The sequence below is a fragment of the Zalophus californianus genome, chromosome X (assembly GCF_009762305.2).
Source record: "Zalophus californianus isolate mZalCal1 chromosome X, mZalCal1.pri.v2, whole genome shotgun sequence".
Taxonomy (NCBI): domain Eukaryota; kingdom Metazoa; phylum Chordata; class Mammalia; order Carnivora; family Otariidae; genus Zalophus; species Zalophus californianus.
The window spans coordinates 34,097,058-34,109,842 of record NC_045612.1 but is presented as its reverse complement, the minus strand read 5'-3'; the positions used below and the strand labels follow the sequence as shown (position 1 = coordinate 34,109,842).

The window sequence follows — 12,785 nt, the reverse complement described above, 5'->3', positions numbered from 1 at the left end:
GATCTCACAAATGCTAACTCTCATCCACCCTTTCTCCCCATGCTCCCCCTTAGGTCTAAGATACCAGGAAATGTGTACCCTCCTGTCGATAGGAACAACCCACCACAGGGAAGTTTCTCGTGGAAAAAGGAAGTTTCTCTTGCATTGCTTTCAGACCTAATTGGTTACGAGAAAAACCAAAGGCCATTGCACAATGCTGAAGTACTTCTTTCAAATTTAAAATTGCAAAGCTATTCTTATCATTTATTTCAAAATATAGATGAATTATAAAACATAAGAATTCTATAAAATGAAGTCTTGTCTATGCTCTATAGGCATTTTCCAATAAGTAATCCAGGTGATATTGTTATTATGAATATTTGTACAAAAGATGGTGTTCTTAGAATTTTTTATAGGCTAGGTTTGTACAAATTAACTTACTGTGGATTTTTTAAAGTGGGTGAATAAATTATATTGTTTGAAAGAAAAAGAATGATGAGACTAGAGAGAAGAGACAAGGAAGAAACCTATGTAAACACATATAAAAACAGAACTGGTACCTCAGATGATACTGGAGATTGTGGTGACATATTAGCATTATCAATGTCTTGCTAAAATAAAAAAATAAAAAGATGAAAGATGAAATTAAATACAAATGATGATTTAGACATATAAAAGAAAAACTGAAAATTATTTTGATCAAGTGCTAAAGGAAGAATCTAGAAAATACCATCAACCACCTTGCCACTCAAAGTGTGGTCTGTGAACTAACAGCATGAACCTCCCCCTTGGAGCTTGTGAGAAATGCAGAATCTCAGGCCATCCTAGATCTGCTGAACCAGACTCTATATTTCAATAGGATCCCCAGGTGATTGAGTCATAAGCACTGTAAGGTATCAGAAGCACTATCTATTCACATCAAATATTTCTATAAATCTATTTCCTTTAAATAACAAAAATGAAAAAAATCTTTCCATATTTCTTAGAAGAGATCCATATTTAGGATTAATTACTGATGGGAAATGCCAACAAGATGCTACAATCTGAGAGAGGTACATTGAGGCATACAAAATTTCCATCACCCCAAGTAAGAACGTTTTATGTGGAAAATTATGTGTATCTAATATAGGCTTAAAAGTAATTACAAAGAACTTAACTGCATAAAATAGTATTAAATGGTCCATGTTTTTTGAATGACTACTACCAACAAATACAAAAAACTTCACATTTAACCCTGAATATGCATACCACATAAGACATTTATTCATCATTCAAGAAAAGATCATGGGCTGCCTACTGTATGTCAGACACAGTGCTAGACAGTGGGAATATTAAAATTTAGTAAAATACCATCCACTCAAGGATCTCTCAGTCTATGGGGAAAAGAGATTCATTTGTACCGGTAATACAACCTTCTCATGGCATATTATGAGGCACAGGTAAGGGGCACTTGGGGTGGTGGAGAAAGGCATGGCATATTATGAGGCACAGGTAAGGGGCACTTGGGGTGGTGGAGAAAGGCAAATTTCCTGAGAAAGTAAAAAACTGAGTGTTTACCAGAAAGAGAAGGAAGGGAACAACATTCCAAGATGTCCGAAAGGACAAGGACAAAGGCAAAGAAGCAAAAGTGAAAGAAAACCTTTGAGCAGTCCATATTGCTGGAGAGTACAGTGAAAGAAAGAGAAAGCAGGACAGATCATGAGCTGAGGCTGATGTGCTAAGCGGAGGCCTGATCAGGAAGGACCGAGAATTTACCTTCTAAGTGACAGGGACACAGTGAAGCTTTCTAAGCAAGGGGATGACCTGAGCCCATTTTTGTGTTCTTTGGAGCAATCATTGTGGCTGCAGGGAGGAAAATGGACTGGAAAAAGGGAAAAGAGCAAGGATGCTATTGTGGTGGTACAGGCAAAAAATGCTAAGGGCCTGTGCCAGGGCAGAAAAAACAGAAATGCAGGTGGGGAATGTATTCAAAATATTTCAGTGTCAGAAAGAAAAAGTAGGTCTTTGGTGACTGATTAGACATTAAGGCAGGCTGGACCAAAGTGGATATAAAATACAAAGGGACAGGAACAACAGCCAAGCTGCACCTCTAGCTCAGGGTTCAGCAAACATTTTCTGTATGATTCCATTTCCTAAAATTAAAGTCAAGTACTCAACATCAAATTAACTACCAATCCCTCCAATCAAAAATACACAAAGCTTAAGTATTTATGGTGATGACACAGTATCATTTAAAAATGTTAAGCTGATGCATAATTTAAAATGGCGAGATAGAAAAATTTATAATGTGCAAATTAGCAATTTTTAATTTTAAATGTTAAAACAGTACACAAAATTAGTAGAAAAAGATTAATAAATTCTAAAAGAATCTCAACTGACCGACCACGAGGTTGATTCAGGAAGACAGAAGATGAGAAAATGTAAAAGACAAATGTTAATAAAATTCTAAAACTGAACTATTAGAAATTCTGTTCAAAATAAAGGATATATGGAAATTACATTATTAAATTAATAATTGTATGATGATACTCAGTTTTTATTACTGGAAAAAACCCATGCATTAAATCACTAACCAAGGAACTGACAGAAGTATTACATTTTACTTTGAGCCAACTACATATGAAAAGTAAACATTTTAAATAATTGCTACTATTACCCTCTTTTCTCACCTCATCGTTTTCATTGCCACTTGAACTCTTCCTTGATGATTTATACTGAAAAATATTTAAAACATACACTTTATTTTTCTTTGTACATATGAGTTCTCTACCAGTAAATTATGTGAGGTTTATTCATATTTTGGTACCTTTATTAAATTATCTGATACTAACTTTAATTATATAACCAGTTTAAACGGTCCTACCACTTACTAATAGCTAACACATACAGTGATTTCATGTGCAAGGCATCATTCTATATACCTATTAACATTTCCTTCCTGAGCCAATCCACTTCCCATTCATTCAGGTTTTCTATCTGAAAGTTGTCTTAAGCTCTCCGTTTTTCTTAATCCACTATATCCAAAACATCATCGTCAATTCTTTCTGTATAGTCTCTCAGACTTACTTCTGAATTCTTACAACCACCAACTTATCCTAGGCCCCCATTACCTCACACCTAGTTGGTAATCTCACCATTCAAAAATGCCATCTATTGTTAAGAAACCTAGTGATTTCAGGTAAGAAAAACCATTATGTTAGGTATATATATTGACTATACAATAACAGTAATAGTGATAATAGCTACTATTTATATAAGTGTTTACTAGATACCAGGCACTGACGAATGTGTGTTACATGTATCAACCCATTTAATCGTCCTAACAATGCTAAAGTAAATACTATTATCTGTATTTTATGCTGAGGCACAAGGTCATATGCTTAAAATAAAAAATGCTAGTATGTGGAAAAGTGCTTGTTTTTAGAATCAAGAATTAAAGAAATACAGTGTGACAACCATCAGAGTTCTTATTTTAAAGTCCTCTAGGGTTCTTATTTCTAAATCCTCCTCACTACAAATAATCCTGCAAATTAGTGGCAGATTTAAACACTCCAAACACTACTTTTAACTCATGACTCCCCTACTGAAACACCTACTTTCAAATTATGTTCAAATTTCTTTACCTGGCATTCAAAGTTCTATTTAATGGCCCCCTTTACTTATGCAGCTTTATATTCCATAACTCTTGGAAAACTAGATAATCTACGTGATAGCTCAACCACAGGTTGGGAGGCAAGCAGTATTAGGGATTACAAATACCAGATCTAAATTCCTTCATTGTCTCTCCAGTGATTTATGACAACTATCACTAATCTACCAGGGTGCTCTTTCCAGCTGATCCCAGACATTTTCTCAATATGTTTGCAACCCAGTGTTCCAGATAGCCACTGAATGGAGTTGGCCTGTGTGAAAAAACCTACTTGCCACCCCTAGGCATGATGCTTGCTGACAGTATGTGTTCTTGGTTCTACTCTACTTCAACAAAAGAGTGACATTTGCACAGCAGACCCTAAGACCTGAAGATGGCATCAGTCATAACAGTAAAGGAGAAAAACTCATGGACGTCAAAACAGAGGAGCTGCCAAGTTGAATACTGTTGCAGGATCTCACCCCTAAAGGCACGGTTGGAGTGTTTCAAAGAGGTTACTACCAGTATTACAAGTATGTCAATGTGAAGAAAGGAAACATCATTGGGGTTTCTATGTTGCTGGCATCTTACATGCTTTTCAAGTATTCCCTTTCATTCAAGGAACTCAAACATAAACAGCTACACATGTATCAGTGTGGAGGGCGCAGTCTGCATTCCTGACCATGACCTTCTTTGTCAGGCATCCCTGATATTTGCTGAATACTTTCCTATTTTAACTGAGAATTAATACCTGATAAAAGATGACTGGTACAAAAACAAAAACCAAAACAAAAGAATGACATTGGAGTGAATAATAAGCTAATATTTATTAAATGTATCCTTTGTGGCAAGTGCTATTCTCATAACCACTTCACATTATCACGTAATTCAGTAGTTATAAGAATCCTGTAAAAGAAGATACTGTTAGAGTCATTTGAGGATAGAAAAAAAATTAAGCTCAGCAAGGTTACATGATTTGTCAAAGTCACACAGTCAATATCCAAGTTAAAAACTGGAACCAAAGTGGTTTGATCCTAGAAGCCAAGGCTCTTGACCACTATGCTATACTACCATCTCTAAATCCTGAATGATTAGTATAAGTTTGCCAGGAATAAAAAGGGCTAGTGGGCATTCTCAGAAGAAGGAAGGCACAAAGGAATAAAAAAGCTCAGCCTATGCAGAAAACAAAGAGTAGCAGTACGGCAGGGTGCCTGGGTGGTACAGTCAGTTAAGCGTCAAACTCCTGGTTTCAGCTAGGGTCATGATCTCAAGGTTGTGAGATCGAGGCCCCCATCGAGCTCCACACTCAGCGGGAAGTCTGCTTGAGATTTCTCTCTCCCTCTCCCTCTGCCCCTCCCCACCCATGCTCTCTCTCTAGCTCTCTAAAAATAAATAAATAAATCTAAAAAGTAATAGCCATATGGCTAGAGAGGAGAGTGAATTGTGGCAGGTAATAAAACTTCGAGAAGTAGGTGAGCATGGCGTCTTAAGTTTTTTAAAAGCCCAAACTTGGTGTTACTGATAATAGCCAAGAAACAAATTTAAGCCAGGGATTTCTCTAAGGACTATGAAACTACAGAAAGGGGGGCAAATTAACAAGTTATTACAATTGCCTAGACAAGAAAGAATGAGGGTTCCAACAAAAGCAAGGGCAGTAGAGATGGAGAAGAAATGATGAATTGGAGAAAGGACATATAATTAACATCCTGGTGATCAATCAGGTGAGAGGAATGAGAGAGGGAAAGATCCAGGAGGACTGAGGTATAGAGCACAGACCACCAGACACACACTGCTACTATTAACTCGAATAAAGAATAGAGAGGAGGGAGCCTGGGTGGCTCAGTTGGTTAAGCGACTGCTTTCGGCCCAGGTCATGATCCTGGAGTCCCGGGATCGAGTCCCACATCAGGCTCCCTGCTCGGCGGGGAGTCTGCTTCTCCCTCTGACCCTCTTCCCTCTCGTGCTATCTCTCATTCTCTTTCTCTCAAATAAATAAATAAAATCTTTAAAAAAAAAAAAAAAGAATAGAGAGGAGGAGCAAGTTCCATGGGGCAGAAGGGCAGGAGGGCTCAGAGACATATCAAACTTGAAATACATGCAGGGCACCCAGACAATTAGAAACACAAGTCTGAAGACCAGGAAAAAAGCTATAGGATGTAAATTTAGACCCGCCAGAATATGAGACATCATAAAAGTCACAGTCATAAAGTCAAAGTCATAAAAGTTTCAGAGAGAGTTTTTAGGGTAATGAAAAGAGGATGAGCCCCTAAGAACAAGCAGAAGCAAAGTCAGAAGAGAAGTGAAAGAACATCCAAAAGAAAACAGAAGAACCAAGGAAGAAAAATGAGATAGAAACCAAGAAAGGAGTTTCATGAAGACCAATGTGGTGGCCACCGCTGTCAAATTCTTAGGTACATGTTCTCTAGGTAAGGAGCTATTTCAATGGAGAAATGAAAGCGGAAGCCAGACTATTAAGGAGTGATCAGAAACTGGACATATAGAAATGGTAAGTCTGGCCCTAAAAGAAAAGAGACAAGGCAACAGCTGCAAGGGGACTTGGGGAAAAGTGCAGAGGTCTGAGCCCATGTATCAGAGGGCAAGTAAAGAAATGGAAACGATGTAGAAGAGTGAGTGAATAACTGATAAAGGAAAGAAAGAGTGTAATGAGGTCAAGAACACAGGTAATGAGACTTGTATTACTATTACTCAACTACACTTCTAATTAAAAATATTCATTACATATGAAAACCTAGAAAGGTACACCTCAGTTTGCATTACTGCACAGATTTAAAGGTCCTAACACCCAAAACCTAATATATGCATAGGTTTGAGAATGTTCTGTAAGTCCAACTTTTACTGAATCAATTCAGCTTTCCTCAATTAGTATTAGTCTGAATAACTGAAGTTTATTATATCAAATTCAAATAATATAGTAAAGACCCATTTACAAACCAGAGAAACAAAAAAGGTGTTGAGAACTGAGAACAAAACAAATCAGGTTATTTCACAAACCCAGTTGGTTTCCCTATTCCAGTACAAAATTAAGCATGATCAGAGAAAATACATAAAAATATTTTCCTTGGCATTAGCCTTTAAATGAGGATATACTGTATTTATGAAATCAGATATGTATTTTAAGGGTCATTATAATGTTTTATCATAACACTAATAAGATACATTCGAAGACATATATGGCATTTCAATAAATCAAATAATCCTTAAAACTAATATTGTATAGTTATTCTAATGCTTTTTAACTTTCTTGTTTAGAAATCAATCAAGTGCATTTAGAAAGCCATGTATTATTATTTTTAGAAGAAATTAAAGCTACTCATTTATATTAAACATAATTTATCAAAAAATTAGATGTTCATATTTTGTTGTGTATCTTATTAAAAGCATTAATACCTTTCTGTAAAATGTAAAATACATTTGCCTTTCTGTAAAAGATTTTTAATAAAGTAATGTATTTCCTGAAATACCTTTGCTTTGAAAAATGCAGTGACTTTATTTTGGCAATGAGGACATTGTTTTATTTAGTAGAGTAGTAATCTATACAAGAGTGGTCTGGGAGTCTAGAAGAGTTGGTGTAACTCTCCTACAGTGATTTACTTACTCATATAATCTGACCCAATTTATCTTCTTGCTCACATATTCTGGCTAATATGTCAATACCTTTTTTACTTAGTTTCAGAGGCTTATCTGAAAAACACTACTATCCAAAATCAGTCTTGGCAACTGAGAAATAATAAATGAAGAGATCCACATACACAGACATACACACACTTTCAACAAATATACAGAATAACAACAATGCCATTAATAATTTACCATGGAACACAAAGAAATCTTGTGGCTCAGTCATTTACAGGTGTTAGGATAAAGTTGCACAAAAGCTCCGTATGTTTCTTAACACCACAAAGCTAACGGGGCTATTACTGAGTGAGCTTGGTGATATTTGCATATAAATCTCTCAAGTAGTATATTTTTCCATATTTAATCAACTATAAATCCAGAGTAAGTTCAGTAATATATCCTATGAATAACGCTTTTGATTCTTGGGAGATGGGTGATTAAGTAAGAGAAATTTTATTTTTGAAATAAAGACACTTCACAGGTATCAATGACATCTTAAGCAAGAAAATACTGGCGACTCTGAGTAATGGTTTTAACTTAGAAGTAGTATCTCAGGTTTATATCTTTTTTTTACATCTTAGGAAAAAAACTGTTGACATCCAATTCTTTTCAGTGTCCTAACACTGACATCTTCTGACTATTGAAGAGAACTACATATCTCCTTAAACTATTTCCCAATGACTAAAGCTTAATTTTGCACCCACTTTATTAAAAGCATGGAAGAAATTAACAATGTTGAATGATAATAACGTAATGGACATTTCAAAGACTACCTCAATTGATCTCTTAGCGGCTTATAAAACAGAAATATTATAGGATGTATGTTTAAGCCTTAAAAAATAAAATATTTAACAAATGACGCTACTAAATCAAAGAACTATTTTTTTAAAGGCTCACTGAGGCTTCTATTAAGACTTTATTGAGAAGTTCACTTGGGTTACTGTAAAGTATTTTTATAAACAATACAACTATTGATTTGAAAGTTTTCATTTGATATTAAGCTATCCACAGTAGATAAACAGGCAGTTTAGCATAGGCTCTGGGTTCAAATCTTGACTCAGCTTCTTATTAGCTAAGTGACATGAAGCATATTACTTAGCCTCTCTGTGCCTTAATTTCCCCACCTGTAAAATAGGAATGATAATTGTACCTACTTCATAGGGTTGTTATGAATATTAAACGAGTTGATATTTGTACTTAGAACAGTACCTGGCACTTAGTAAGTGCTATGCAAGTGTTTTGATAAACTGTCAGAATTTAGATGCTTTTACTTTACTAGTAGATCAAATAAATATCAAAATCTCTTCCATTAGAAAAACTAAAATTTCCCCCACATCATCACTCATTCATCAGGTTTTATCTACTAACAAATTTTACTGAGTGCCTTTGTTCAAGGTCCTATAAACTGAAAGAGGAGATTCTGAAATAAATGTCAGTATGTAAATATAACTGCAGATCTGTAAAGACTTGGGATAAACAGACATTCACCATTACTGACCAGGGTTCTGCTTAGAATGTCCTTGTTATTTTTCCCTGTCTTTTATTTCTTCATTATCTCTCATATTGACCAGGTAACATGAAGCTCAATAAAAGGATTCAGTAATTACTTGTAGAAGGATGAAACTTATCACAACTTGCTATGACACATATCATTCTTGTTTTGGTCGTATGATACTACTTCCAAATATGTTATATTCCCATATAAGGAAAACAGATCAATGTGTACAGATAACCACTTCACTCAGAGAAAACCATGAAATATAATCTTATCCGTTAGTGATATAAACTTCAAACTACCTATAATTTAGCACAGAACCATGTATTTACATAAAATTATTATTATTAGATAAAAATTAGGCTTTGGGAAACAGAAAGGTGCACAAAAACAACAGAATTTGGTATTCATGGGGTAGGAAGCTTGTCTGCACTGTTCATCTGAGTCAGGAATTCCAATAATGGATTCTGACTAGTACTCAAGATTATGCTAATCCCACTGGTATCTACAAACATAGCAGACTTTAAACACAAATGAATAATATTACAATATTTACAAAGGTATACACAGTAAAATTTCATTAAAAACCTGTTAAACCAGAAATTTGAGATAATTCAAATAGTCTAAGTTTTTAACTAAGATAAAAGATCATCTTAAGAAATCTAAGGATGCAAGAAGAAAAAATGGGGGAGAAACACTTTTAAGCATTTTTAGAGCCATGTAAATAGCACTTATTTAGACAGAAAGTTAAATGCTAATTGCAAATACATGCGAACTATATACTACTATACTACTATACTACTAGCCCTGTTAGCTTTGTGGTGTTAAGAAACATACGGAGCTTTTGTGCAACTTTATCCTAACACATGTAAATGACTGAGCCACAAGATTTCTTTGTGTTCCATGGTAAATTATTAATGGCACTGTTGTTATTCTGTATATTTATTGAAAGTGTTTGTGTGTATGTCTGTGTATATGGATCTCTTCATTTATTATTTCTCAGTTGCCAAGACTGATTTTGGATAGTAGTGTTTTTCAGATAAGCCTCCGAAACTAAGTAAAAAAGGTACTGACATATTAGCCAGATTATGTGAGCAAGAAGATAAATACTATACTATATACTACTGAAAGACCTTTTCTAGGCAATTCTTTTAAAACATAACTACATATTGCTACAACTAGCAGTATAGCAAACATTCATCTTTCATGTCAAGTATCTGGTAAATCACAATTCACATTGATCTACAATCTCATTCTTAATTATCCTAAATTACTGAAATTTTATATATTTAACTAGATCATATTATCTATCCCCATGCATGTGGGAAACCAAGATAAAATAACACGTTTACTATACGTGACTAGTTATAGTCTATGTAATTAACACAAAACTTATAAAATCAAAACTAATAATTACAAAGTAAAATTTGCAATTTAATAAAGTACCTTGAAATATTCTTTTCTAATCTGTTTGCTCCGCCTCCTTTCTTCACTCTGCCAGATTATAGGTTGAGATTCTGGCCACTGCTGTTCATCTATTTGATCCTTCTGATTTTCTAAGGGCTGTAATGAGACAATTTCTTTTAACTAAATAAATGAGAACAAAATATTAGATATAACAGAAATTCATTTTCCTCTTACCTGCCATGTGAGGGGTGATAACGGTGAATTAACTTCATCTGCTGAGACACTACAAAATTAAAGATGCCTTAATATGTTAAAAAATTTAGAATTACCCTTAGGAATTTATTATGAACAATATAAAGTTGTCTCTTTTTTTTTAACCAGAAATCTAAAGAATTTACCCATGTCTATGGTTTGAACTAATAACATAAAACTTAAAGTCGACAAAAACATATATAAGTTCCCAATCACTTCTATTCCTTTAAAAAAAACATCAAAATGAGTTTATTTAATATCATCCTATGCAAAGGACTACTTTAAGGACTTTTCAGAGGCCAAAAGAAATGTAATACCTAGACATACAGTGAAAAAACAGAATGTTTATTACATTAAATCATTACAAAAAACAAACAAAAAACTAATAATTTTATACAAATTTATTTTGTTTAAATGCCAAAGAAATTAGGGGAGTAATTCTTTGACTATTGAATTACAAATTATGAACCTCTAACCCTTCATTCTGACACACAGGGGCTACGGTAGAAATTCTTTTCATCTAATTTTGTCAGGAAAGTAGACCGCACATGTTGTCATTAGGTAAGAAGTTCCTTTAGAAAAAATACACAGACAAAATGCCCACTAGAGCGGTCATTATTCAACACTGCTGTAGAACTTCGCTATTGTGCAGTAAGAAAAGAACATTCAAAAATTAGAAAGAAAGAAATTTTCAAAATTTATGGAAGACATGATTATCTTAGGGGGATAAATCTATTATTATTAAAAGAAGGTTACCAGTTATAAAAAATATACAAAAGTGAATAGCTTTCTCACGTATCAATTATAATGAGCTATAAAATATATTAGGAAAAAAATTCATTCATAAAAGAAAGGAAAAGCAAAAATACTAGGAACAAACTTAACTTAGACATGCATAAAACCTACATGAAAAAACTACCCATGTTGGGGCACCTGAGTGGCATGATCAGTTAAGCATCCGACACTTGATTTCAGCTCAGGTCATGATCTTGGGGGTATGAGATCGAGCCTGCTTGGTATTCTCTCTCTCCCCCTGCCCCCAACCCTGTTCCCCGTTCCCGTTCATGCTCTCTCTTAAAAACAAAAACAAAAACAAAACTACCAATGTCTAGTAAGAAAACTGAATAACTGGAAAATTCTTAGAAAGACTAAATATTATAGGTATAACTTCTTCAAATTAATTGACAGCTGAAGTAAACTATAATAAAAAAACCAGAAAGTATTTTTGGGTTTGTATTAAATATTTGATAAAAGAATTTCAAAGTTAATTTGGAAGAATGAATGATAAAGAAAAGTTACATAATTGCATATATTCTATTAAAGTAATTAAATACTACTAGATCCAGAATTTATAGATTTTCCAGTGGGAGACAAGTACAGGACCACACATATAACAACTTATGATTTAAGAAATGAAATTCACAATAGTCGTAGAAATGATAGGTTATGTAGCAAACAGTGTTGAGACAACTGATTAACCAATTATAAAACAAACACAGAAAGAAAGAAAAACAGAAGGTGAGGAGGACAGGGAGTGAGAAAAAGAAGGAGAGAGGGTGCAAGAGAGGAAGAAAAAAACTAAATACTTTAACTCATATCAAATACCCAAATTAATGACTAAAAGATTTAAGTATTAATAAAGATGAAATTACATAAGTATATGAAAAATATGGGCAGTAATTTTTTTAAATGTTGGGGCAGGGGGGTATATGGAAGAAACAATTAAACTAAATATTGACAAAACACAAAAAAATGTAAGAATTAGACTTTGCATCTGGCCAAGATAGAATAACAATGATCAGATTTATACCCTGACGGAAAACACTAAAAGAACAGATAAAATATATAAAATTCTGCTTTCCAAGACACTGAGTATCAGGCAAGAAAAAAAAAGACATTTTATCCCTTACAGATGGGTAACAAACAAGGGAAACCCCATAACTGCATCAGGTTGCTGCAGGAAAAGAGATTCCAGGCTTCTAGCCCAGAGAGGAAGAACCAAAGTAAGGCCCAGGGGGCTCCCTGAACTGAGGAGACAGAGCTGGGAGCCAGGGTGAAAAAGATGGATGGAATTAACAGGACAAAGTAATAGAGAAAAAAGCAATGCACAGAGAAAGAACTTAAAAGTTCTACAGAAGCATTCTTAAAATTTTAACAGAGTACTGAGCCCTGATCATATGTATGAGAAAACTACACTAGGCAAAAGAATGAACAGCCAGAAAGATTAGACAGAATAATTCTCCGACTCTGAGAGGACTATGAGTAAATAATACCCGTTCCCACCAGCTAGACTGGAAAAGCATATAGTTCATGGGGCATCAGCTATAGTACTAAGAAAAGTCTTGCTCCAGTAGGGGGCCAAATCTGGTCCTAGGCTAAATGCCACAC

The 12,785-nt window shown here is 34.4% G+C and overlaps 1 protein-coding gene, 1 non-coding gene and 1 pseudogene across 7 annotated transcripts in view; 1 reads left to right on the top strand and 2 right to left on the bottom strand.

The window, feature by feature from the left end:
* LRCH2 (leucine rich repeats and calponin homology domain containing 2) overlaps positions 1-12,785 on the bottom strand; it is a 99,225-nt gene that overhangs the window by 22,333 nt on the left and 64,107 nt on the right. For 4 of the 6 annotated variants that reach the window (XM_027609514.1, XM_027609516.1, XM_027609517.1 and 1 more), the window contains 4 exons: positions 10,380-10,428; positions 10,185-10,301; positions 2,649-2,693; positions 540-590 (listed from right to left, as the gene is read on the bottom strand). In XM_027609514.1, the coding sequence (XP_027465315.1) occupies positions 540-590; positions 2,649-2,693; positions 10,185-10,301; positions 10,380-10,428 (262 nt within the window). The remainder of the gene's footprint in view (positions 1-539; positions 591-2,648; positions 2,694-10,184; positions 10,302-10,379; positions 10,429-12,785) is intronic. The other 2 variants (XM_027609515.1, XM_027609520.1) reach the window with 1 other exon arrangement.
* LOC113931679 lies at positions 71-199 on the bottom strand. Its single transcript, XR_003522831.1, has one exon. It is a non-coding gene; the product is annotated as a small nucleolar RNA SNORA35 (small nucleolar RNA).
* Positions 4,002-4,288, top strand: LOC113931182 (annotated as a pseudogene).